Here is a 27,969-nt window from a genome sequence, read left to right on the forward strand (position 1 = left end):
TCAGTTTTGCTCAAGACTATTTTTTATTATTTACCACGTTTAAAATGGCATTATCCATCTTGGTAAGCATTTTACACAGACATATACCTTTCATAAACAACCACGATATACACATATGCATACCTAGTCATGTCACAAAAGAATCATTTTCTGTCCAGCAGCCGGTTTAGTCATCAGCTGCAATCTCTTCGCACCAATTACATGAAAAACTGAACTAGGGATAATGACATACCACTGTTTGCAAATCTCTCTTAGCCTCAGTCTGGTCTAATCTTCGTAATAATAAAAAAAAAAAAATCCTTGAGGAAGCTTTTACCAAATCACATCTTGACCATTAAATCTTTCTTGAAGAAGGTCGTTTAATTTTATGGAAAGAAATTAACAAGTAAAATGGTATCAGCAGAAGTAGTCCTGGCCTGGAAATGAGAAAGCTGGAGATTCTCGTCCCAGCCCCGGGTGAGCCTCGTGCAACCGCAGAGCTCAGCATCCCGTCTGGAAAAGGGGGAGCTTTCGCGAGGTGGAAGATCTCTTTCACAGCTGATGGCAACACAGGTCTACTATGGGTCTCAAGTCACAACACCAAGTTAAAAAGCATGTGATGCCCTTGGCACTTCCTCTGAGAAAGAGACCAAGTGATGAAAACCAGAGTCCTTTGGCCTCCATTAGGCCATCTAAAAAATGAGAGAAATAGTGATTATCAATGGCGGAATTTGGATGACTAGCTAAACGCAATTTTAGAATAATAGCTGACAAACAAAATGCTAAACCCAGGGGTCTATTTTAACTAAGTCCGATTTAAATGCACATTGTGTTGAATGCAGTCTCATTGAAATGCTCCGTTTTAGCCAGATTGCGGAGCTGAGGCAGAAGCCCACACAAGTCTTCTGAACAGTCCAGAGAGCTAATCTGGACAACTGAACAAATGATTATTTTCTTTTGCCTCAAATGACCAGATAATTGTGCACAAGGCTCTGCCATTTGACTCTGGAATGTCCCTTTGAGTTGTGAGAAGACCCAGCTGTGAACTGGTAGAAAGACGTCGTGGGGTCAGGGACAGGAGGCGTGCTGCCCGCTGTCTGATGGCCAGGTCCTCAGTGGGCCTGCCTCCAGAAGAGCGGACGGCCTCTTGGCGGGCCCACCCGGAGTGCTCATTAGTTCACTCTAATACCCACAGTTCTGAAGGTTTTTCTCCCCCTCCATTTCAAAACAAAACTAAACAAGATTAGAGTTGGCATCTGGGTTGTCATGGGAATCTGGGGAGAAAACAAGGAGTTTTTAAGGGCTAACACACAGAGAGACATGTAAGTCAAGGTCCACATTTCTATGTATGCACAGGGCTAAGTTCCAAAACGTAGCTAACATCAAATGATGTTCTTTAGTGTGCCTCCTAAATCTTAGAAGAAATGGAAACTTGTGACTAACCAATGAATTACCACCACCTGAGCAGTCCCACCCTTGCTACCCCAGCTAGTGTGCATCCCTGCAGGGAAGACATTAGCAGGTCTCTCCATACGGTTCTCAAGTGTTTTGACTAGAATAGGGGATCCCAATGATCAAAATTAAGCCAGCACGCAGAAGAACATGCTGTCCTATCAAACTGAGATACAAATTATGCTAGGCTACGGAAATTGTTTTGCTGGCTGCACGACAGACAGACCAAGAAGGATTCTAGGTTACTCCACTTTGGGGTTTTGCTCAGTTCTAAAGAAGGCTCACTTAGATTTAGCAGGGTACATCTACATACACCCTGTTCTACAGTCAACGTGGGCATTCAAAAGACGCCACCCAAGGTCCCCACTCCCTCGCCTCCAGGCAAGTCACACCTTCAGGGCCAGGAGCCCAGCCTTCCCAGCTCTCTGCTCAACAGGCAGTTTTTGCTTGTAGGTGCACACACTTGTAGCACTCTTTCAAGATTGGGCCACCAAACCTGTCAGTGACGTGACCCATGAGGCTACCGGGCCTTGCAGAGCCTACATGTTGACGTCGCCACTTCCACAGCTGTCTCATCAGGGTGGAGGATTTCTCCAGTGTCATTATTGCTGAGCAGAATGTTTCTGAAGCCTATTGCAAATGTCTGTGCTTTGACAGTGGATTTGATTCTCGGACAGAGTGAATGGCTGAGAGCAAGTCGTGGGGGGAATCTAACTTCTAGTCAAAAACCAAGGAAAGCACACAGTAAGAGGGTGCTTCTCTTGTGCGGTTCATCAACAGACTCGAAGTTGATTGTCATCAACAGCAGCCGCCTGGCGGGCCTGATGCCCACCTTGCCAAGGTGACTATCTGTAAAGACAGGATTGTATGGGGATCCACTCTGGTGTAGACCTAGAGCCCCATCATGCCTTGAGGACACCTCCCCTGGAGCAGAGATGGGTGAGAGTTGCTGCTTTGCACCACAGAAACATCCCAGCCTTTGAGGAGAAGCTGACACAGACCAACTCAAGGGGAAATACAGCCCTGGCTTCTGAGTTCAACTGGCAAACACTATCCCTGAGGTTCTCAGTATGACAGGCTAGGAGATACTCAGTCGTTTAGAAACCCAGGTCTGCTGGAGCCTGTGGCGTGAGAATTACTGCTCAACGAGGTACACATACTACAATTTTATTTGACGATCTCCAAATGTTTCTTGGTTCATATATAAGTATACATTTCATAAGAGAAATAACTGTCTGCGTTTTCCTTTTTGTGTACTGGGAATCAAATAGATTGGTCCCTTTGAAGGTGTCCATTAGGTAGATAGATGGACTTTTCAGACACGGAGGCAAAGGCCTCAGACACAAAACAGTCATTGCAGGCCAGGCCAGGCCCTCCCGGACCACGGACGCATTTGAAGAAAACACTGGCCCCGTCGTGAAAATCAATACTAGGGTTGCAGCTGTTCTGGAATCAGCATGACTGCTTTATTGTACAAAAAGGTTCCAGTAACAGTAAATTCGTTTCAAAAAAGGACCAAAAAAGTCACATTGGATAGAAGCGTTTCGCTAATTGCTTTATTTAAGCACACAAGAAAAAAGTCTTATCTGACCAATTAGGTTGGAAGGGTTTTATTACCTTTAAGAAGCCATTAGCTAGGATAAACCACTGAAAACACTAGTGTCAGAACAAATAAATAATGCTCTCTCAATTAGCAGAGAAAGCGGTAGATCCGTTCAATTAGACATACATGCTTCACGCCCATGGCGAGCCAGCACCCCCAGCCCTCAACAACAAAAGACAGCAGATTTCAGTTTTAACTGGGAAAGATCAGGAGCTTTGGAGCCCTGATAGTAAACATTTACTTTTCTCCTCTCCCGCCTGTTGGGCGGAGCCACCGCAGGCCACATTACAGGGGGCAGGGGTGCCCGAGGAGCCTTCCCTGCTGGTCCTCTTCTCAGGGTGCATCCCAGGCGAGGGGAGGGTCTGCACACCATTACTAGTGTTCTTTACGTGCCCCAATGCTTCTGATCTTCCCCCCAGTAAAGGCTCAACAGTAAAGCACAGTGGTGGGGGGGGCTCAGCCAGTCAGCGTGCAGGCTTAGAGGACGCCTCCTAAAGGGGCCAGGAAGGCGCAGGGTTTCAGCAGCTTTAACACCAGCCCGGCATCACCACGGCAGGTGATCCGGGAGGCACACCGTGCGCCCAGTCCGAGGAGCCCCACTCCAAGCAATCCCTGGTCAGACAGAACATCTCGGCTCCACCACTGGGTTAAAAGCCACTGGGACCAAAGGACACCTCTAGCTCCTATTAAGATCAGTAGAAACCTCACATTTCAGGGGTGACCAAGGAGGTGCTAGATTCTTATGCCCTGACCTTTGAATAATAGGTCTTTGTAATAAATAATTGTCAGAGAATACCGTATTTCCTGAAATGCCAGAAATCCCTTTAGATCATTCTACAGCCACATTAGCAGTAAGAAAATCAGGGGCTGCCAGGCGGGCATGAGCAACCAGAGAAGGGAAGGCTAAGGCAGGGGTTTGGGTATTAAGTCCATGATCTGTTTAGACAACTTGAATCTCTGGACATGAGTTTAAATTTTGGAAACAACTTCAAAGCCAATTCTAGAGAGACATTTTATGTGACTGGTCCAAATAAAATGGAGCACATTTAATGAGATCATGCTCTTCTTAAACTTTTTAAGAGAAGTAAAAACAATGGAAAAGCTACCAAAAACTATACAGACCATTAAAACCATACTGATGTCTCAAGAACAATTAAAACAAGATAAAGTTCAGTTTTCAAAGTTATCATCACTTTCCACATTATTCTACAGTTCCTGGAATATATTCGAGCACCATATTGACAACATAGGTAAGTAAACAGCAAAGTCCGACTCCGGTGGACACGAACCAGGGATTTCCCGGCCAAGATGCTCACCAGCTGCAGGAATATGCCTACTTTCTGGGCATGTTAAGTGGCAATGGAAGAGCCAATAAATCAAACCAGTGATGGAATATTTTACTCTGAAATGGAGCGATGTTTGGTTAATAATTTGAGATCCACTAATCCTAAATGGGGTGACACATTTAGAATGGCCTCTGTGTAAATTCACAGTTCATTAAATGGTGTCTGGTCTGAACAGGTTATTATGTAGTTAGCATATAAGTAATGGATCGAGCAAGGATGGCTGGGGACGGTCACAGGACACACTGGCCAACGCTGGTGACTTTCATGATGCTGCCAAGAGTCCTCTTAATGTGAGGTTAGTTCAAATCACCAATTTTTAAATTTAGGTGGTTTTGCTTAGTAACCCCTTTGGTTTACAATAGAAAATGCAGTGCACACATTTTAGTTGAGGAATACTCCATTCACAATTAATTTAAACTTATGAAGCTGTTTTAACTGGCCCATCTAAATGTGTTAATTAACATCAGTGATGGTTTCTTATTTTTCACACTTTGTTACTCTGATGATTAACAGTGATGGAAAAGCTAAATTAAGTTAATGGGGGATGGATTATAAATTCTTAAGGGACTTCTCAGATTGTTTTCAACTGGAAAATATATAGGAAAGATGAAGAGGTATTTTTACCTCTACTCATAAATTTTTGGTACCAAATTTCTTAAAAACCAGATGGTCTAAAAAAAATTTTTCCAAAAATTATTTTAACATGCTGCTCAGAGATGACTGCTAAAAAAATAGCATATACACATATAATATTGAACAGCTTGTGGAGTGCCTGTAAACATTCAACTCATTTTCTCTTTCTAAAAAAAATATATATTATAACTGATGATACAGAACCCAATCTCTATTCTGCAGCAATGTCAAAGGTCCTTACATTCTTAGCAATGAAGGAAATACGGAAGCCCATGCCCCTTGCCGGAGCACGAGGGTGACGCGGAGTCCACGGAGACGCACCCTGCCCCGGCGCAGGGCTGCAGGCCCACCTCTGCCGCAGCCTGCGGGGCGCAGCCGAGCCCCGAGCCCTGGGAATCCACGCATGTGGCACACAGACCCGACGCCGCTTAGTGAGATTTCACGGCCACGAGGACGACAATGAGGACAATGATGATGACAAATAATATTAAAATCACAAGCATCTTCCGATTCTTCTTTTGATACTGCTCTGCCTGTAAAAAGAGGGAAAAAGGTAGTCATTTTCCCAAATATCCAAAATCAAGCCTTACTTGTTTCCAATTCCAGGCATGTGGTCTCTTCTGCATAACTGACATCACTGCTATGCTCAGGTCACATGATTACAAGCCCCTCCGTCCATTCAATATATTCAATCAATGCCAGTAGGAGAGTTCCTAGGCCCCGCAGCCCCCCTATTCACCCTGGGTCCACTATACTACGCTTGGGATCCTCCATTAAGGTGAAGGTCAGCAGAAGCCAAAAATTCTGCCTTTGGGTCCAGAGGGACCCACTCTCCTTTCTTCTACTCCCATTGGCCGCGATAGCCCACTTTTCAATGGAAGTCACTCTGGACACCGTCCTCGGGATGAATGCCCTCTTCCCTCACGGTGAAAGCCAACACGGGGTAAGGCTACACAGCCACGTTGCAGGGAACTGATGGCCCCCAAGGAGCTTGTTTTCTTCCTCCTCCGTATTTGGAAAGAAGCACACATTTCTCCTTTAAATGAAAATGGGGACATGTGCCCTTGGGTATCATGTGCAGAAAGAATCCACCTGAGATAAGTTCTCCCTGTGCTTCTGATGACACAACAGAGAGAAGTTTCCAGAAGTTCAACATCCCTATATCCTTCGCCTGCACAGAGCGGCCTGGAAGCCCAGTGGCCGCGTCTGAGTCACAGCATGCCTACTGTGCAAAGAGGCGAAAATGCCCCAACTCCTGAGGACTGAACCAGAGAAAGGAGAACAGGGAAGAGCTGTGAGGGGCCCCTGCCCATGTCAGGGGCAAGCACCTCCTGAAGGACAAAGGGAGACAGCTCGATGGACACACCCAAGATACCCAATCTCTTTTGTTCTTACTTCCATGTTCCCCATCAACCTTCTGACTGGTAGCTGTGCCCCCTAAGTGAGCCTATATACCCACTGGGAACCGCTCACCAACAGGGAGGAAACATCAGGACAGCTAGGCTGACCTGTCTTCAGAGTCTGGCCTGTGTGAAGCAACTCCCAAGGCCCCACCACCCTTAGATGAGCTGAGTGCCCAGGAACGGCCAGCTGGGCCACAGACAGCAACGTGACTGGAGAGGTGAGACGCAGCACACTTACTTTCTAGTAAGTGATCCAGAATACCAGGGGAGCCGGTACTAAATGACATACTTTGAAATCTACCAAAATGATTTATAAACTAGAACCTAAAACAAAATTTTTAGTTCCACTAGACTTGTACATTCCAAGAAAGCTTTTCCTTTTATCTCTGTTATATTACAAAACATGTTTCACTAGTTTTTATTCAAGAAACTTCTCAGCCAATGCATAATTCAACAGCATATCAAAATGTGGGGATTATAGAGTGAGAAACTATAGTTTTCACTCTTTTAATACACAAGGCTTGATAACCAAATGAATCTAAATGCTAAAGAAGCCCTCTGCACATACAAGGTGAGCCTGCCCTTTGTCACCATATGCTGGGGTCTCATTCTCACCCCACACATGGCACCGGGCACACAGAAGAGAAAGTGAGGGGTTTCCAGGCAGACCTGTGCAAGGGCTCCCTTTTTGTTGACCCGACACCACTATTAGACGGGGCCGCCTCTGCCAGTGACGGCAGCTATCGTCAGATAAATGATACAGAATATCAGTGAGTCAGAAAAATGCTTATTATATGGTTAGAAACACCACTGGGTCTCAAAGATACAAGGAAATGGACAGAATTTATATTATTTGTGAAGTCTAAATATTCCTTAAAAAAATGCACCCATATGAGAGCCACTCATCAGTGTATGTATGTTTCTCATAACTGATTGTTAAGATTTCCAACATGCTTTCCTCTGATTTTTAACAAGTATCACAAAAATATTCCTGATACAGCCACCTCATCAGCAAAGACTAAGAGGGCGAACACTGTCGCCTCAGCAAACGACTCTTTTCTCAAGGTGGTACACAGATAAACTGTGGTGATTAAAAGCGCGAATTACATCTTTATCTTCACCAGAATGATTCCCCACCAGCAATTCATCAGAAACGCGTCACAACGAGAGGCCTGAGTCGGCAGCAGCAAGCAGACGGCGCTCCACACACATGCGGCAAGTACCCCTCCAACTGCCTTCCCAAAGCGAGGGGACTCAAGAGAATGGAACATCCTTTAGGGGAGGAAACCCCTATTCTTTCAGAATTCACTGTCACAAACGGGAGTTCTCAGCAATTTCAGATCCAAGTGCCAGGTGCACCTGGAATCACTAACTGCCGTAAAATGACCACAGTGCACATGGCTGGCTTGCGAATAAAACGATTTTGCGCATTTTCATGCCACTATGTTGAAAGCTGACAGCAGATCAATGCTGAAGGCAGTGACGGTGAGAGTGCCCTCCCACCAACTCTTGCTGTTTGGTAGCAGTCCCTCCAGCTCTCCACTGCTGGAAGGTGGACATTACCTTGTGAAGCTGCTTCAGGCCGTCTTCAGTTTTGATACAGGACTGCTCAACATTATAGTCAATTCTATCAAGGACAGTACCCTGAGCAATAAACAAAAGTTACAATCAACAACCACACCTAGAAAAACTGAACTTCAAAAATGAGATAGGCAAATTGCAGCCGTCCTTCCCTAGAGGATTACCTGCCTTACTTCACTGTGCTGCAGGGCAGGCTGCAGGCTCCAGGACCCGGCCTCCAGCAACAGGGGGCCCTCAATGGCAGAGGATGGCCAGGTGCAATCGGGTCCAGTTCATGAGGAGGACTGGCAAACCAAGGTTTCTTTTTTGGATTTAGCCACTACAGGATATGCCATATTCAGACTTATTGGGGCTTTAAAAATACATGGTTCAGTGGAAAAAGGCTCTGAATGGCGAAGGACTAGCTTCTGTGCCCATTTGCTGCTTAAATACCTGGTTCAAGTAAGCAGAGAATGCCAGTTTAGCCAGACCCAGTTATGATTAAGCCTGGAAACTGACTATCATGTCTATAAATGTCAACACAGGTCTCCAGGGTCAGAGCAAAGATGGTAGGCGCCAACCCACCATGTAAAATTACATATTTGCCTCGAGGAGAATTTTAATTGTTTAATCTGTTGGTTCAAATAGGAAGACGGGAACACTGGGCAATATGGAAGAACAGGGCTCTTAATGGAAACATGCTGTATTAAAAGAGATAGCGAGAGCAGCTCCTTGGGAGCTGCGGGAGTAATTAATGTAACCAGATCTTCCACAGCCTCAGCTCCATTCTACAGCTGGTTTCAGGGGGGATCAGGACCTAAATCCCTGCTGGCAAGATAATAAAATACCCTAATCAGATTTTAACAGTGAACAAACAATCTAATTCTACTTGAAAGCTAGTGGTTGCAGTCGCTATTACACAATAACCTGCCAAAATTAGAAGGGAAACCTTATCTATTACCAGAATCACTGCTGAGCATGGGCAGAATCAGCCAGACCCCCCAAGTAGGCAGGTCTCATGAGCACCCTTGGGGTGTGGGCAGAGAATATGAGAACTTCTACTGACATTTATTTTTTTTATTTGAAAAAAGGCTTATTAGTATTTTTATAGGAAAGGATGGATGTTTTATAAGAAAGGATTATGTATTATATAATACAATGTGTATACATACAAATCTATGTAAATGTGTGTAACCCCCATACACACACACACGTTAGGGGAATAGGTTCAAGTTTTTTTCCTGATAGCAGTGCATAATCAAAAGTTTGGAGAAAGACCAGCTTTTCTGGGAGGAAACCCCATGGATGAGGCAGGTGACCTCACATACCTGTTCTACAATCATTGCTCCTAAGTCCCTAAATATTTCATTGAGGTCGGAAATAGACTGTACGATACGGCGAATCTCCCGCTCCCTCTCCTCCACCATCAGTGTATTCTGCTCCACCAGCACTAACTGGTCATCTGTAAAACTCTAGCAAAACAAAAGAGTACAGAATTTGTATGTTAGATTTTTTTTTTTCAGTCACAAAAGGTATGGTGTATTGTTTTAGATACAATTTAAAGAAAATGAAGTCTGAAAATATTTCTATGAAGTGCGTAAACAACATATAAGTGCTTGTTTTTCCCTAGCAGGAAAGATCCAAGCTCCCCAAACAAGCGAGATCTAAAGCACAGCTGGAGCTGGGGGCACAGCAGGAGCCCCACCTCTGCAGCTAAGCGGGGTAGGGGGGGTGGGGGGGGTGGCGGCAAAACTACAGGGGCCACTCGGCATTCCTCTGGGTTCTCCCCAACAATGGGGTGTGCAGACTGGTCTTCAGAAGATTCTGGAAGGCAGATTACAAGGTCTCCCTTGGCCTCTGGAAAGGAAGAAACAGTACAGCCTCCATGACTGTTCTTCCACCTGCTGCAAAAGCGACCTGATGGGATGATGTTCGAGTCAGGCCGCTCTGATCCATTTGCACTGCACAGAACCTAAAGGTGTATGAAGAGAAGGAAACAGAATGGAGGCAAATGCACAGCAGCCAGTTTTGCAGTCCCTTCACGTACCCGGTCATAAAGAGCATTATCGTCTCCATCATCCATTAGTGGTACTGATGTATCAAAAAAATGCTGGGATCTTTCCTCTCGATTCTTCATGCCTATCATAGATAGGAATTCACTTTACTCGAGTATGTAAACCATCCTGGTCACTGTTCCACTATTGAAAAGGGGAACCTAGAGTAAAACTCAACAGTCAAATGGAGATATTCTTAGCAGGTTTAAAAGAAGCCTATCTCCACCAGAGGTAGGGGGAAAGGAAAGGATTATAAACATACAATAATACGCAAGCAATTAGGTTTATTCAAGACAAAAATCACACTGTAAATGTGTACAATTCACTTGATGACAAGTGAGTGACAAAACAAAAATGACACTTAAAACCATCTGAGAATCCCTAAGCGAAGCAGAAATATTTAATCTAACTGCTGCTATAAAACATTTTTTAAAAAATCAATATTTCTCTCTAGAAGCATCTCTAGTAAGAATTCCAAATGGCTCTCATCAATTTTTAGAAGTAATAAAACTAACATATAAATACACCAGTTGTCAGAGGGAAGGAGAACCAGGTCTTGTGGACATGGTGGGGAGATCATCGATTACAGTGGCAATAAAGGAAACCCCGGTTCATAGGGCAGCTGGGCGAGACTGTGGCTGAAACCTGACTTTATACTGTTGAGGAAGAAAAAGCCAGGCTGAGGAGACCACGGCTGCCAGCACAGGAAGTACTTAACCTACTCCCAGAAAATTCTTTCCAGGCCTCCCCAAATACTTCAGTTGCTGTGTAAATATGGAGCCTTAACGTGATTACAAGTATTTTTTTTACTTAGCAGCTTTCCTTACCCCAACACCTCGATTTTAAAAATGCGCTTGATGTTATTTTCAAGTTCCTTCAGCTAAGCGCGCAGTTAAGTTTTGTTTTCTTAGATGCAAACCATTCTGATACCCCACCTTCAGCCTCAACTGGGGCACTTTTCCCAGAGGGGAGCCTTCCTTTTGTTGTACAGGGAAGGCGTGAATGTGCTCAAAAGCCAGCAATGAAAGGAACAGGACGAAATGGAAGGCTAGAAGCAAAAAAGGAGGGTGAAAACAAGAAGTAGTCTGTGCTCCTGGCACTGTAAGTCTTACCCCAAATTCCTTAAAGCGCTGGCAACACTCACGTTTGAGGTAGCCTGACTGTGCGTGCCGGAAGCCAGTGGAGAGCTCCTGCAGGGACTGTGCCAGGGAGGCCACCACGTTGCCAAGGAGCCGCTCCTCCTGCGTGGAGCAGGTCCTGCGGGCCCGGCTGGGGAGAGCCTGCACGGCCCGCTGGCACCTGTGGAAGAGCTGGGAGAGCAAGCCCGGGGCTGAGCCAGGAAAGAAGGCCGCGAGTGCTACTGCCCCGGGTGAGACGCAAAGTGCTCTGTGCACAGTCCAGCGTGGAGAAAGTTGGGTAGATACTAGCAATCTGAGGCTTACTTTACACCCACAGAAAGATGGAAGCCGATCTGAACAAATGCTGCACACGTGTGTGCTGTGCGCTGGCCACTGAGCACAGACTGTCACACTCCCGTATCGGGAATCCCTCCATTACTGCGTTTCTTCTGGTTTAACCCCTACTACTGCCCTAGGAGGCAGGCATTACTACTATTGTTCCCATTGTATAGGCAAGAACACTGGAGTTGGAGGGATTAAATGAGAATCGTGCCACTTTTACATGGCTAAGAGTCAGGACTCAGACATTACAACACCCTTCCCACATGCCTGCTCTGTGGTCATTAGCACCCAGGAGATTTAAACAAATAAAAAATGTATAAAGTTTAAACACAAGTCACATTATTTAAAAATTACTCAAATTTAGCATTTTACAAGGAACTTTTTTTAGGATACTAAGATACTCAGTCTAGGGCAATTGCGCCACATCTTTTCAATTATAAAGATCATTTTTTAACATGAACAAATTTTAAGACCTAGTATGTATCAGCAGTTAATGTATTTAAAATCAAATGATTGAACACAGTAATTCTGAGTTTAATTTGTCAATCAATCACAGTCCTATCTACCAAAACTGAAGAACAGTCCCGCTTCAAAACACTGTGGGCACACACTGAGGAGAGTGCAGGGCCCCTCTGCCCCTCTGTGAGCTTAAGGTGGGAATGGCAGCTCTAGGAAACTGGCTTGCAATCTCATTTAGGATGCACCACATTCTGGAGAAGGCCGGGAAAGATGCCTTTCCCGCCCGGGGACCCACCGCCACCCTCACCTGGGTGACCTCTTGGGTGGTGATCTCGATGGCATGCTCTTGCTCACTGCTGTCGTCCAGGGTGGGTCTGTTTAAATGCTGGTCGTGAAGGCTGGCTAACTCCTTCATCTTCTGTTTGATCCGGCCAACATCGTAGTGTATCTAAACAGATGGAATGACCAGAACTCCACTGATGCCGGCCAGGTATCTCTCTGCCTCCAAGACAGTAAGCTACGCTCGGAGTGCAGAATTCAGACTCCAGCCAACCTGCAGGCTCACTGATGCATGAGCCACTTTTAATTCAAATCACCAGAAATTCAGATTCCACTCCTCGTTGTTATGTAGGTCTTCTATTTTTTTCTATAGTTCAGGTAGCTACAATCAAAGCCAAAATCATAACACACACACACACAACCTTGTTGTGGTGTGAAAATGGAATAAATCTAAATAAAGCTAAAATATTTCCAGGGACATGCATTCAAGTGTAGCCAAATCCATTTTTACGGCAGATAGCTTAAAATATGTTAATGTCATAATTAAAAATAAGATAGCGTGAAACTAACATTCAACTTACTTCATCCACTCCATCCACCCATTTAGGAGGTGACCGTTTTGTCACGCCAATTGCTGCTTCTGGATCTAAGCTTATGCCTGACACCAGAGCCATACGGTCGTCAGCAAGCTACAGGGAAATAAAGGGACATCAAAAAGATCATTCCAGTCCGATTTGGGTAAGCACACTCTTATTCCCGCTTAAGTGCTGCACCCTAAGGAGATACAGACATGAAGGAGCGAGTGCGCCTGCCGGCACCATCGGCCTGCTTTGGTGCTGCTGAGATCTGCAATGGCTTTCCTATCTTTTCATGCACCAGGTCCTACCTTCCTCAGACATAACTTGTGATCGTGAATTTGACTTGATCTGAAGTGTAATAAAAAAGGCAAGAAAGACCCTTAAAAGAAAGACCTCTCAGTACTAGTGCTATGATACATGGTCATGAACCTCAACAATTACTGTGATTAGACACAGTCTGAAAAAATAGACCAGGCTGTAAATGGAACTAACATAAAATTTTCAATAGTAGGAAAGTATACTACATACATTTAACTTATTTTGGAAATAGGGCTGATCTAGCTATCTTGGTCGCAAGATCATTAACTACGTGTTAAAATGTGTGAAAGAATTGCCTAAAATGGTTAGCAAATTATCCACCATTTGGCAAAAGCAATCCTTAAAATCTCAGTGCAATCTTATACTGTTGTTTCCCTTCTTCTGTTAAAAATGCCCATAAGGCAACATTTTCACTTTCTTTGAAATGATATCGATGGTTCTTGTTTATTTTACCTATATAATAGGCTGCCTTAAAAAGCCTTCAAGAATGGGAGGGAAATCATGGGTTTGGCTCAGTTAAGCTGTTCTCTTGCCTGGAGGCAGCGAACAGGTTGAAAGGATTGCAAAGTGCTTGGAATTTATAAATGCCAGCTTCCAAAGATCCAGATGATGATCAAAAAATAATGGAAAACAGCATATAAAACTCTGTAACACTCTGTAAATTTTGTAAATCACACTGCAGAATGGGGTGAAGAATTTATATTGCTTTTCTTCCCTCTTCCCTGAATTTATCTAAATTTATTTTTTCATTCATTCAGCAAATACTCGTTTGCTTTTCTAACAATAAAGGAACAAGATAAATTTAAAAATCCACAGATGAAGGGGAAAAACATAACATAAGGAAAAACCTACATAAAACAATTCTTCAAGTAATAAGCTCTAAATCCCGATCAGAGTTTACAGCAAAATTCCTAGCAGCAAATGAGCATCTTGCACCTGCCGCCCGTTCACTCCCGGTGGAGTCCTGCACCCGCTTGCTTAGGGCGCTCTGAGTGTTCAGAAAGCCCATCTTATGCAACGGCCACACTGAGGGGACCAGAATCCCAGTAACTGCCCCCAGAGTGTCTGTGAGTCATGACTAAGCCCACCAGCGTCTGCTGCCGGGGACCCTGCAGGCCCAGGGAGTCATTTCAGGTCTTAAACAAATGGTGTGTCATCCAACCTGCACTCTCTTGGGGCTCTGAGTCCATGATGTGGTATTTCTCAACCACTGCCACCTTGTTTGTTTTTAAGAGTTCACTAATAGGAATTCTACATTCTTTTTATTATTTTAATCCTCACAAAAACTGGGTGAGCTAGGAACTGTTTATTCCAATCTATAAATGAGGAAATTGAAACTCAGCAAAGTTAAGTAGCTTGCCCAAGGTCATAAAGCTATTAAGTGACAGATTAAAAACCTAGGCCTGCTGACTTCAGAAGCCCCATCTACTCCACAAGCTGCCAATCACTTTGGCAGGCCCATGAAATATAACTGCAATTTGCTAAGAAAACGATCCAGGACAACAAGTCTTCAGATTAAAACAACCAAAATGCAGTCCCAACTCCCCACCAACTGCACCGGGACAGACTCTGGGGCCGCAAATAAAGCAATGCAAAGTGGCCCCTCTCACCGACCACCTGTGGCTGCCGGGACCGGTGCAGACCGGATCTTACACAGAGCAGGCACACACAGTGAGAGACAGAGCTGTCATTCCTTAAATTCCTGCTCCAAAGTCACCAAAAAAGTGTGCAACTTTGTGGAGGGCACATAGACCGAGACAGAAGCACAAACCATGCAGCCAGGGACTGCCCGTCTCTGCCCTTCTAGAGCAGAGCCTGAACTTAAACCTCTGTTTACACAAAGCAAAACCCCAAATTCTAAGGCACCTCTTCACGGGTCACAGATTTTCCACTATGCCAGCTTATTATCTAATCCACTATTATTATCATACCATATTTCAATAGAGTAATAATAATTTGTTTATAGTTTTTAAACTCATGATCTTATTTTATACTGTTTTACTGTTTACAGATATACATTAAACTAAAACAGATATAGAGATGGTATTTATCTAAACTTATCTACATAGAAATTAGTATCAATTTATCTGAAAAAAAGAGAAATTATAAATCATGTGTGCTCACTTAAAGTTGATTCAACTCTTCTAAGCAATACTTGATTTTATACAATAGATGTATTCTCACCCAAAATGCATGTACACCAAAATGGGGTCAAACACACTCACTCTCCTTAAGTGTCTTAAGGCAGCTTGCTAATTAGGAGATCCCTATATAGAGGGAGCAGACAGCAGCCCACTGAGCTGGCCTCTGCTGCCCCACACACTGTATCAGGACTTTGCCAGTGAACAGCTGATTCCTGGGGACTGCAAACTTTAAATATGGAATAATTTGTCCCCTTTTTGGTACACTATAGCAATAGTTCATCATGATAAAGAAATGCAGCCCTACTCGGAAGAAATGTGGCATTTATTTTACTGGTATGGATTTGTAATTTTTAAAAAAGACAATGTTTGGGGAAAGAAAAACATAATTGAAGATAAATGTCAGTTATCTGAAATGGAAATAAATATGAACATAAGAAATACATTGTAAGTGCAAAACAAAATTACCCTTGCAACTTCAGAACCCTCACTTCCCATTTGAAAACATGTTTTTTTATTTTTTTCAAGATCCAGGATATATCAGTTTTCGAATTGTCTTCTCAGTCAATGCAGATCTTAAAAAACTGCAGATTTGTAATTCTCTTTACTAATCCTTGCTGAATTTCAACTTAGCACCCCTTCCAAATACATGATGTTGGTCATTAAAGCTTGTCTTAAATGAACTCGTTCTTCTGAAGTAAAAAATCTTTCCATATTTTTTAAGTAAAAATTATTCTTAGAATTCTTGTCTCTCTGATTTGTAGCCCTGTCCTCCAAGAACTATGGGGGTGCTATCCTAATCCAGAGTCATCTAACTCAACTTCATCAGTGCAGGAAAGTTCTAGGGGCTGCTCAAAGCAGCACACCCAAGCGTCTTCCTGCTAGTCCAGTCCCACTGAAGGTATCTGCTGTCCTTGATTCACCTGAGACATTGACATGTGTAAAGAGTACCAGCCAGTACGGACAAGTTCTTCATCTATGAAAGAAACATACACACGCACTCATACAAATCTTGCTGTACCAAATATACAGCCTTCCTACTCCTATAGAACTGCCTTTACAAGAAGGCTGATGTGATGCACTGTTAAGCCTCCATAGAGATTAGAAAAGTCTGGCAAACGTCTCCCTCCACCCCACCTAAAAAAAATAATAAACTAAGTTCAGCCATAATGCATTGGTCATAAGAAACAATACTGACTGTTGCCTACAGTAACGAACATTTAAAAAGTCCAGAAGCGATGCTAAAAATTATAGCCTAGCAACTCTCGCTTCTATGAGATGATCTGGGAACATGCATGATGAAGTCAGACCACAAGCATAACTCCCTGGGCTCAGGGGCTTGATGATTTCGCTAACAGTCATTAGGCTCAAGAAATCTCGGTTCTTTGAGGACGGGAGTAAGCACGTGAGTAAGAGAATCAGAGATGCCAGACTACAGCTTTTTGTCAAACCTGCAATAGCTCTAAAACAGTGATTACTGTTTGCGATCACAAGAAATGTTCAGAATACACTTTTTTAAATGTACAAAAAAAAGAGAAATAAAAGATCTGCGAATCATACTACTCGGATATAAATATTGCTAGTTTCATTTATTTTTCTGTTTCTCAACTGTTATACACACCCTTAAAAAACCGTAAGTGGAGAGCAGCAACTCTGCACCCTGTCAGTGCTGCGCCTCTGCTGACGTGCCCTTTTCGGTCCCAACAGCAACCCTGTAAGGGAGCTGCCCCCGTTTGCAACTACCCAGCCAGTTCAGAGACTTTCTCAAAAGTACCCTCATGTCCCTACTGCATCACCTTGCCCTCCCCAGGCTATGTGGTTTGGGAGCTTGACATTTATATTTTGTAATTTTTAAATACATCCTATTATGAATTTTAAGACCCAAGTATTTGGGAGGTGACTTTTGTTACAGAAGGGAAAGTAGATTAGAGAAGAGAACAGAGGACGGCCAGACACTCCTCTGGACAAGAGAGTGAATGGTAGGTAGGCTTCCTTCTCAGGAGACACCTTAGTTAACCTTAATTAGTATTCTGGAGAAGAAAGAAGAGTGGTTTGTATCCTGCGGTGGGCGGGGTGGGTGGGGGGGCAGATTGTCCAGCTAGTCTAAGCAAGAGTATGGGTAGACTGCAGGAAGCCCCTCAGTGGCTTGACTCTGGGAGGCCCAAGTGATGCAGTCAGGGAAGTGTGCTCAGGCCTCATCTACAAAGAGGTGGGCTTCCATTTAACTCCACACAAAGAGTTGGGGGTCACTTTTACTATTCCCAGAACACAGTGACTTGAAGCCCTACCACAGCCTTGGTGAAGCAAGGGTCTGGACACTATTCCCGATGCAGCCCCAGCTCGGCACCTGGCACTTAGTAATAATAAGTATACTTAGTAGTAATAAATGTAGCTGAATGAGTCAGCAGTAAGTGGATGGAATGAATGAAGTAAATAAAGTATGTGTCATGTACAATTCTGGAAGCTACTCTTCATAAAAGATACAACGATTCTGGACAAAGGACAAGGGCCAAGTGAAATGCTCATGGGATGAGGTGGCCATGAGTACCCATAACAGAAAGACCAGGCTTTGAGTTCAAAGAATTCTAACAGCACATGAGGGTTGTGTGTAGAGAGAGTGGCTCCCCATTCAGGGTCCCTGGTCACAGACTGTGGAGACCCCCGTTAAGCACAGAATCTAAGAGTAAGAAATGTAAAAGGGCTGTGTGGTTCCTACACTGGGTGGCCAGTTTCTGGAACTTGTAGGAAAGACTGGAAATCAGTTCAGATGGCAGACCCCTAAGTCCATACGACCACTGATGTGCCCTTCATGGAAAAGTGCTCAAATGCTTCTTCAACCGAAGTTGTTAATAATTGTTTGCTATCATATATTTCCTTTTCGGAGTCCCAAGTCCCATACTTACAAACTGCTCGGTAAGGGGTAACAATCTATTCTGAAAGGCCTGCTCTCTAAGCCCCCAAACCGTAAGGCAGTAGAGGCTGCCCAACAAATCCTCCCGCGTCTACTGGGCCCCAGAGGGGCTTACATGTTGTCTGCGAGCTTAAGTAGAGCCCAGGACCCAGGCCAGCTGCTGGCGAGAGGTTCCTGAGGTGGGCACAGCTCAAGGGACCACCATCTAAAAGTAGCTGTTTTTAAATACCAAGTTTTTTAAGTGACAAAAAGGAACACATACACATGGTCTAAAAACCAATGTCCAACCTAAGAAAAGGGTTTGCAATAGAAAGGATGCTTCTCTTCCATCCCAGACTTCTCCTGGAAGGCATCCACTATTTACAGTTTGTGTCTCTTTTCAGAAATTTTCTAAGTATACACAAGCATAAATGTGAGTTATTTTTCTTAAAAAAAAAAAAAAGGCAGGAATCGCATTGTTCACATGGTTTTGCATTAGACTCCTTCCCACTTAGCTGTGTGTCTGGGGGCTCACTCTGCTGCCGCCCTCACTGAGAGACTGCATTCTTCAAAAGGTATGGAGAATTAGAGACACTATGTAATCTACCCAGTTCTCAGTGGAAGATGTTCAGGTTGTTCCCCATCTGTTATTATCAACCAGTTAAGGTTTTTAGAATTTACAGATGGGTCTTAACCCACTGGTCAGGAACCCTACTGGTTTTGAAGACATTCACTCTAATCCCACCTCTCTGATCATACTTATAAATTACAACAAACAAAAAGAAAAAACATTCCCCACAATTACTTTTTAAAAGATCTACCCTCAGGAAAAATATTTTTACCCCTTTACCATTGAAACAGATAATAGAAACACAAAATTAACAATCAGTTCAATCTCCCTTTCCCTCAACCCTTTATTAGCGCTACTAGAACAAGAGCTATGAATATGCACTCTCTCCATCTCAGGGTGAATTGCTAAGTAGTGAAAAGGCCAGAAGTGCGCTGCTAGACGGGGCAGAGGGGGGCCATGCAATGATTAGCTCAGGCAGCACACACACAAGTTCACCGGCATCATCCCCACACAGTGACCTGAAGACCCCTAAGCCAATCAGTGGCTGTAAGTCCTACTTCCTTAGGGTTCCCACCATACATCCTGTCCTCCTAAACTACACCTGAGTATCTCACTACACATTTTTCAGAAATCTAGGGAGTCACACACATAATTCTAAAAACAGTCTAGCTTAAGTTCAAGGAAATGTTCAACCTTTACTGCTTTCAAAGTTGGGACATTTTCTCAAGAACAGGAAATAATGTGCCTAAACCATTCTCTAAATATCGATTTACCTGGTATGAAGATATATCAAATAAATCCTAAGTATTAAATTGTTAAACACAACTATAAGTAATCAAAACAAATGCTAAGATATGTGTAAGCTGTTAGCACTTTAAGTATGACCAAAGACTTCAAATAAGCAAGCATAATTTTATTAACTAACATACAAAAATATTCAAAATACGATACCTCATCCAGCTCCTGAAGAGATATGTTGTTCCCATCAGCCCCATCCAGATTTAGGGACAGCAGGAAGAAAGGAGGATGGGGACAGACAGACAGATATGGTATGGTCAGTTGAGGAAACACTGAGATTTCAAGCAACTCTGAAGTCAACTAAAAACAGAGATCCACTTGACCAAGGCATTTAAAAAAATCTCCCCCTCCCAATTCTTCCTTTTTTTAAAAAAAGAGACAAGATATATTTTTTATTTGTATTTACTGTGATTGTTGTTTTGGTAAATGAAAGAGGAAACAAACAAACAATCATTGTAAAAATTAAAATACAATAGAAACAAAACACATTTGCTTTAGTTTCGCTAAAATATAATGCTCATCAGTTCATAAATATCAAATTACCACATACGATATTCTAAATTTCCCTTAGGAAGATAAAATACACAGCAAAGCCAAGATGTAATTTTACCATGTCAAATAAGTGCATATTTTTACATGTAAGCCAGCCCTGCAAATGCAGCAAAATTAGAAAATGAACAACCCACAAAATCGTCTACGGTTTTATTCAGGTAATGTTTGAGTGACCACATATGTAAGATCTCTGCAAATTCACCTCTGCAGACACGGCTTTATCCGTGGTAATGAGCAAGCCGAGAGACCACTCTCCCCGGAGAGAGACACAGGCGGTAAAAGAAAAGAAAAGAAAAGCTCTTCCCATTTGCTTGGCATATATTATTATTAGTCTAGAAAGCAAATTGTTATTTAAAAGCTATTATAAAAGCAAGTAACAAAACAAAAAGATAAAGAGATGTTTTCAAAGGGGGAGTAGGAAGGAAGCAGCAGCAGCAGGCGGAGGATTAAGTTTCAAATTTAAAATTAAAGGTTCTTTTTAGGGCGAATACGGAACTCTTTCTCAACAGACATTCGCTGATGATAGATGATCTAAACAACTAGGTCATTTTTTTTTTTTTTACCATATCGATCACTGAAGTAATTAGCGGTGAATTTCAATTATCAGCTGTGTTGATTTTTTTTATGCTTAGTAGTAAATTTAGAAAACCAAACATAATTTCATTATTTAAAAATTAATAGTGCAAATGAAACTGGTTTATCAGGGCCAAAATATTATTAAACAATGACAGCAATAAAAATGTAATCAAACAACACTCCTCCGTGTAAAAATTCAATGAGCTGACATTATAGGAAGCTACAAGTCCTCCTCAGCCCCACAACTGGCTCTGAGAGCAGAGAGACTACATCTACACACATACCCTGCCACAAGAGTAGTAGTAGAAGATATTAATAGAGAAGAGAGTGTCAAATGGAACTCTGACTTACTTTTTACTTTAAGAAAAAGGAAAATTTTTATTTTTAAAAGCTTAACGTTTTCAGCAAGAAAGCACTGAAGTGTTTTTATGACTAAAACAAGCCAAGGCAGAACACGTAATTTCAGTATCTTAGTCTGCACATCTGGCTGTTTCATGGCAGCTCCTCAGCTTCTTATCTTTGAACAAAGTATTGCTGCAAACCATGGCTAAGATCTCTGCTGCACATGGTCCTGTCTTTGTGATTATTAACCAAGCACACACCCTGACCTTTTGATTTCTACAGTTATTAGTTGATAAGAGGTGAAATCAGAATTAGGGACTACATACGGCTCTCTTTTTACAAATAAGAAAACCAGGCTTCAGAATGTGTAAGTGTATTTTCCCCTCCCTCCCCATTTTGCTATTTAAAAATGGAAGGCTTTGAAAACTCCTGCCACCAAATCACCAGAAGACCTGAATTAAAACATTTAGAACTACCATCAGGAAAAATCAAAACACAGCCAGATGAAGATATGTTACTACATATCAGCACCTTCTAGATCTCTATAATGTCTAAATCCAGGCTTTTGACCTGCCAAGGGCACACAATCAAGCAAATACTGAAAACTCCAAGTAGCATGTGGAATAGTCTAAAAACTTTCTACATAAAACTGAAAAACAAGTGGAAACCCATCTGTGTTTACTCAGGAAGTCTGGAAAAGTTGAGCAAAATGAGTTGGAAATTCAGGTCTATACTATAGTGATATTTACTTTATTTCCGTTACTGCCAAAATAGAAGTTTGCTTCACTTTTATCCAACAAAGTTCCCTTATTCTCAAGTAGACCTCACTGCTCAAACGGAATCCTTCAAAGCAGAAAAGCAAATAGATCTAAAGAGAAATATACAATGATTTCATACTTGGATTGTAAAGACAGAGAACTAATTTTCCAACAGATTCAGTGTGGACTAAAACTTAGAACCTTCAATATGCAAGTTCAAATTGACTCTGTATGGTTGTAAAGTGTGATAAAGAAAGACACCATCTTATTGTAGGGAAAAAAATTTTAAGCAGTGGGTCCTTCTTTTTTCCAGGACCCACAGCACGAATACAGGTGAAAGAAGCCAGCCGCTGGTGGCCCAGTAGGTGAGCGCAGGGCTCTGCAGCCAGGTCTGCCAGCATTCCCATTCCCAGCTTGCAGACTCTTCAGGTGGGCAACACGGAGCAAGTTTTCTACCTTCTCTAAGCTTTAGTTTTCTCATCGGTATCATGAGAAAACCAACAGCATCTATTTGGCAGAGTTCTGTGAGGATAAAAGGAGGTTGCATATAGAAATGGCTTAGCCCAGTGCCAGGCACATAGTAAGCTCTCAATAAGTCTTAGCTAATAATTACAGTCAAGACTGGAGAAGGACCGCAGGCTTCCTACAGCCATAGTTAATTAATCCTTAGTTTCTTTTTTCCCCCCAAAGCACACCATATTTTATTAAAAATAATGCGCTAGTTTCAAACTAATCTAAGACCAATTAACTCTAGCTTCCATTTATAGATTATGCATTATTTTAAAGCAGAGAGTAGATTAAGCAGTAAACACTAGCAAAGTAGCCCCAATCCCTCTGTTAGATCCATTCCTGGAGACCAAAGGCAATTACTCAAGTCATACAGCACCTCATCAGATCAGAACAGCAACTCAACACCTACTTTTCAGTCATTCATTTAAAACTTCATACATTTTTTTAAATGAATGTTTAACTTTGTGAATTCATTCCAGTTTCTTAAAGCCAAGATGCCTGTAACTGCTTGAATGCGGTGCTGCCTTAAAATCTGCACTTGGCGTCAGTAACGTCCAAGTTACTCTGTACAGTACTGGAGCCACTTCTAAGGATATCTGCTGGTAGCACTGGAGTAACAAACCCTGTAACGTTGTTAACTGTCTCTCTCCTCTTCAAACCAAAGCTAAGGCTGTATGGTGGAGAGAAACTGTGTATTAAAACAGAACTTGAGAGAGCATTGTTGAATCCATAGGGCCACAGGAAATCACCTAACTCAAAACCCTCCATTTACAAATAAGGCAGAAGATGTCCGAAGAGATTAATTAAAAGCTTGTCGAAAGACATTCGGAGTCGGCCGCAGTGAGACTTAGCCCTAAATTCCCATACGTTGCTGCCCTGAGGCACTACATGACAGGGCACATCCGAAACAGGCCGGAACAGAATGAATGAGAAAGGGCAACAACTGCACTTTGCCGACAGCCTAAAAATCAAACCCTAGCCTGTTTCTAACTTTTAGGTTTGCTATTATCAATACAAACAAGAACACAATTGAGTAGAATTTTGTTTAGTTCTGGGTGCTGAACTTTAAAAAGGATACAGAAAAACTAGAGCTGATTCATAGGCAAACCACACTGCCTGAGCCGGGACTGCTGAGCAGGAGAAAGCTCCAGGGATCAAGGCGGCTGCAGGGTTATCCTGCAGGAGCAGCAAGAGGTTTCCGGTGTCAGAGACCCTGAGGGCCAGAACCAGGGCTAGGGCCACAGGACGTGAGATTCAGACACAACTGGGTTAATATTAATATAGGCAAAGACTTTTTGGTGGCGTGAGCAGCTGCTGGAATTTCCTATCGCCATCACAGAACACGGTCAAGGGAGGCAGGCACAGGGGTTATCACAGAAGGGGATGCTGGGTGACCTATAGGTCCCCTCTGGTCCTTGGGACTTGGGTTTGTTTTGTCACTGCACATCCTCCCTAAATTCCTGCTTAGCTGTGACATGTCTGCCTGAATGCAGCACAACCTCTTTGTATGCATAGACAGGTACACAACAACCCCACTGTCACCACCAACCAATTTCCCGTTTTCCCTCAAACTAGGATGCAAAAAAAGGCATGGTTATGTTTTTTGATAAAACAGTTTTAGGTGTGCTTAGTTTAGAGGTGTGTGAGATGCACACACAAAACCCTAGTTTCTAATTAATTTCCACAGCCTTTTCCTTACATAAGGATATGAAAATTCAGGTTAGAACTAAAACAAAAACCCAAAACCCAAAACTATTACTTGAGATGTGATTTATTTCGAGTTGTGTGTGAGATAACAAATACACACACCAAAATCAACTTCTACAGATTTTTTTTCTAACTAGGAACTAGAAATTTCAAGTTTAAGATTTTAAAAATTAAGTTAAAATCTAGAGCTTAGTTACTTCTTTTCTAATTACCTGAGTTTACAATTACCTATTTACAAATTGTCTCCTTTTGTTTCACTCATGTTTTTAATGTGACTGGTATATACTTTTAAAGTTTTTATTTATAATTTTTCAAACACACAGAAGAGTGTGTAAAATGGTATAAAGTCCCCCCACATATTCATCAACAGATTTAACAATTAGTAACATTTTGCCTAATTTGTTCCCTTTATTGGGGGAGGGGGTTAAGTACATGAAATAAGTGATATTTTGAAATTTCATTACTCATCATTTCAATAAGCCTCTAATTAGCAATTAACTATAATTAGTTTAATTAACTAATAATTTCTTGATATCACCTACAACCCAGTCCATATTCAAATTTGACAGCTATAATTTTGTTTGATTTGTTACATGGTTTTGAAGTTTAGATGTCAGAACTGAGGTTTTAAATTTTTTATGAGCTAGATATGTAGTGAAAAACACTCGTTATTCAATGAAATTCTTAAACAGTGTGCTTGTTATACATGGCCTCTCCCAAAAAATGTTTGTTTCCAATTTACAGAAAAGTTGAAAAAAGAGTATCATCTATTTAGTCATGTTAACATTATGTCGTATTCGATTTTGTGTGTAGCATCAATTGTGAGCAACTTGATATAAAACTTCACCCCTAAATACAGCAGAAATGTATGACATGTCATGTTTCTTAGTGTACACAATTAATATATATAAATATGTTTTCTTTTAAAATTCTACCTTAAGCAAACCATTTTTAATTGCAAAGTATTTTTTAGATAAGTCTGAGTTGACTACAAGGATATTTAAAATGATCTGATTGCCTATAATCTGAGATAGATTTAAAATAGACTAATATGTAACATTTTAAATGGGATTACAGAAAATATTTTTGAATGTTCTGATTTAGACATATATTAGACATGTGATTTAGAAATCTATTTTCAAGCAATTGCCTAAGTTAGCTAAATATATTTGTACATTTTTTGACATATCTATTTTTCCAAATTGTATACTTATCCATTTTTTAATTATTTGACTTAGTTTATGTATATTTTTTAATTGCTTAACTTAGAAAACCATTTTATAAATCAGTTTGACTTAGAGATGAACTTTTAAAAAGCTACCTGTCTCAGACCCAGGTTTTTAAAACTGACTTAATGATTAATACTACTAATAAAAAAAAGTCTCATGTTACCCAACAGGTCAGAGTGTTTTGAACCTTATACAATTAAAAACTTAGAACCAAACAATGTTTTTCAATCACTTAAAACTGATAACCTTAGAAACATTAACGGGAGTTTTAGTTTTGTCTTTTTTCTCCCCCACCAGGCTGCATAAAAATCAAGCCATTTAAGGACCATGCAATTTTTACATCTTAACTTAATGAAAAATAAGGTTCCATTGAGAAATTTTATTCACTCAATTTCTATTCTCTAGTTCTTAGTTTATTTCAGAACATTCTTTTCAAAATTAGCACTGGAATTAGCCAGTTTCCATTTTACATTTATTTCTGTATCATTTCTTTTAGTTTACAGATGCAAAAGAACTTTAAATTCTCAAGTAAATGAAAACCTAAACACACTCTATCCCTGTTTTCTATGCTTTTTGGCCTGAGTTTACGCGATTTTATTCCTGAAACTGTTCACTGGGGTTAAATAGCTTTTCTATAGCAGCAATACGGCCAAAGACATTTTCCACTTAGGATTTACAAAAAAGAAAAGTGTCTTTCCAGCTGCTGCCAACGATCTAGACTCATGGCATTACCTTTCTTAAGTATTTAGATAAAGTCAAAGAAAAAAAGATTAAAAGGCAATACAGTCCCTAAGAGATGAAATAAGTGTGACATTCCCAAAGCTGTGTATTTCAAGTATAATCCCCAAGAATCTGACTTTGGGATAACTATTCCCCCATCTTTCAATGCTGCTTCTATTCAAGCCTAGCCAGTCTATATAGCAAGGAGCCCCCCAATAAAACTAGTTTCATAATTTCACTTTTCAACTGAAGATATTAAAACGCGAATCATCACTGTCTTGTAGAGATCAGCCAGACCCACCGCTTATCTAACAGCAGAAAATTGAGGCTCAAAACGGGAAAGGAGCCCTCATTACAAACAAAAAACAGTAATCCTTCCAGGCCCTCCCTATAAAATATTCTACTGCTGGGCTGAAGAAAGGTTCAGATTAATTAAATTACAAATATGTGCTATTTGGGGGGGTTAGTTTTCACATACGCAATTTTTTTTTTTTTTTTGTGGAAGTTCGAATGGAGGGAAAAGCTTATTTCCTCTTTGGGAAATGGAAAACGAAGAACCTAAGCACCTTACAATCTCACAAACAAGCCCTGGGAAAAACAGTCAAGCAATTATTCATGGGGACACAGTCACAGAGAAGGCTACGAGGCCATTAAAAGAAAACGGGCAAAAAAAAAAAAAAGCCCCCACAAAAACCCCGACTCCTTCCATAGTTGGGGGAGGATGTCGTTCATTTGCAAGGATTTGGGTCTGCGATCCTGCATCCCGGTTACTAGAACCAAAGTGAGGCTCAGAATGGGGCGGGGGGGTTGGGGGGGCGGAGGCATAAAACAAACGAAACAAAAAGGCTTCAGAAAGGCCGGACGCTTCCAAATCTTAGTGTTAAAACATATGTAAATTGGAGGCGGCCGGTCGTGCAGTGACGCCAAGGGGGGTGAGGAAGGAACGGGGAGGGTTGCGGAAGTGAGGAGAGGAAGGCAGAGGTGGGAGCAGCGGGGGCCTGAGAGTTTTTTTTCCCCCCATCCAGGGTTATAGATGCCCCCGGACCTAGCCGAGAGGCCGTGCATTTCCGTATTATTCTGATCTTTTTTTAAACAGAGAGACAGACAGAGACAGACAGACAGGCAGAGCCGCAGTGCACACAGTGCGTGTGTCGGAGAGGCCGCCGGGAGACTCACCGCAGCAATGCTACGTGAATGCAGAGGGCTGGAGGTGGTGTGACTACTCACTTGCTCGGCTAACAGCTGCCGGTTTTGGATGGAATTATTCCGCAACAACAAGAAAGCGTCCGTTAAACGCCTGGTGGCCATGTCTCACCCTTTGTGACCCCCCTCTCAGGGGACCCCCGCCCACTTATATTCCTGGTTTATTCACTTTCTTTCTTAGTCTGGCCTAGCCGGCCCACCCTTCACAAAAGCCTCTCTTGACAAGGCCTCAAGCCAAAGAGATGCGGCTTTGCGCTTCGCCAGCGAGCGAAGACCCCTCCTCAAATAACAGCTAGGCTTTCCAATTGTCTGATTCCCCCTACCCAAGACCTGCCTTCGATCTCTAAGCACTTAGATCCCCCCAATCCTTGCGTAGCTAGCCAACCTCCCAGGGACCCCACCCCAATCCAAGCTTGGATCTACAAGCGTCCAACTCGCCAATCCGGCTCTGGACTGGGAGGCCCTGAAGCCCCTAACCCCTTAGTCTCTGAGACCCCCAAGGATCTTGGCCCTCGACTCCTAACTTGGCTCACAGGCTAGGCCGTGCCCTGAGGCCTGGCTCTAACTCAGTTTCCTCACTAGAGGCCTGGTCTAGTCTAGGCCCCTTTGGACAACCTGGGCCAGGCCTGGGCCCTGAACTCCAGGGCGCCTGGTGCTCCCTTCTTGGGCCTTGTCTGAGCCTGCTAAGGCCCGGGCCCGACCTCCTGACCCCTTCCCTTTATGGGTGGCCTGATCTTCCACTGCTACGGCAGCCTGCCAGCCTCCGAGGAGGGCAGCAGGGCATGCCTCCCAGGCCACCTCACTCCTCTTCTCCGGCTCCCTCCATCCCCGGATCTGACTGCAGCTCA

The 27,969-nt window shown here is 42.5% G+C and overlaps 1 protein-coding gene across 7 annotated transcripts; it reads right to left on the reverse strand.

The window, feature by feature from the left end:
- On the reverse strand, nucleotides 1–27,969 carry STX16 (syntaxin 16). 7 transcript variants are annotated; one of them, XR_012131238.1, is made up of 9 exons: nucleotides 27,095–27,967; nucleotides 12,810–12,917; nucleotides 12,257–12,397; nucleotides 11,175–11,340; nucleotides 10,024–10,115; nucleotides 9,305–9,448; nucleotides 7,980–8,060; nucleotides 5,255–5,546; nucleotides 1–671 (listed from the first exon to the last, which is right to left on the reverse strand). XR_012131238.1 is itself a non-coding variant. In XM_073236400.1 (9 exons), exons 3-9 carry the CDS (start codon nucleotides 12,900–12,902, stop codon nucleotides 5,442–5,444), a joined length of 822 nt encoding a protein of 273 aa, XP_073092501.1. In that variant the 5' UTR covers nucleotides 12,903–12,917; nucleotides 19,678–23,438; nucleotides 27,146–27,965; the 3' UTR covers nucleotides 2,583–5,441. The 7 variants fall into 7 exon arrangements, 3 of the variants coding, with proteins under 3 accessions (XP_073092501.1, XP_017533449.1, XP_017533451.1); XM_073236400.1 differs by lacking the exon at nucleotides 1–671 and adding an exon at nucleotides 19,678–23,438 and having other exon boundaries at nucleotides 2,583–5,546; nucleotides 27,146–27,965; XR_012131242.1 differs by lacking the exon at nucleotides 1–671 and adding an exon at nucleotides 8,166–8,429 and having other exon boundaries at nucleotides 5,510–5,546; nucleotides 27,095–27,969.

The sequence above is a fragment of the Manis javanica genome, chromosome 5 (genome assembly GCF_040802235.1).
Source record: "Manis javanica isolate MJ-LG chromosome 5, MJ_LKY, whole genome shotgun sequence".
In the NCBI taxonomy this organism is placed as follows: Eukaryota; Metazoa; Chordata; class Mammalia; order Pholidota; family Manidae; genus Manis; species Manis javanica.

Bases quoted from the DNA above. Each gene is read 5' to 3' on its own strand.
- STX16 (XM_017677960.3), bottom strand. From the start codon at position 27,226: ATGGCCACCAGGCGTTTAACGGACGCTTTCTTGTTGTTGCGGAATAAT. The intron at 12,398-12,809 runs GTAAGTTGAATG...CCATCTGTTTAG, and splicing joins GGGTGGATGGAGTGGATGAA to ATACACTACGATGTTGGCCG. The intron at 8,061-9,304 runs GTATGTGAGGTC...TTTATTGCTCAG, and splicing joins GAGCAATGATTGTAGAACAG to GGTACTGTCCTTGATAGAAT.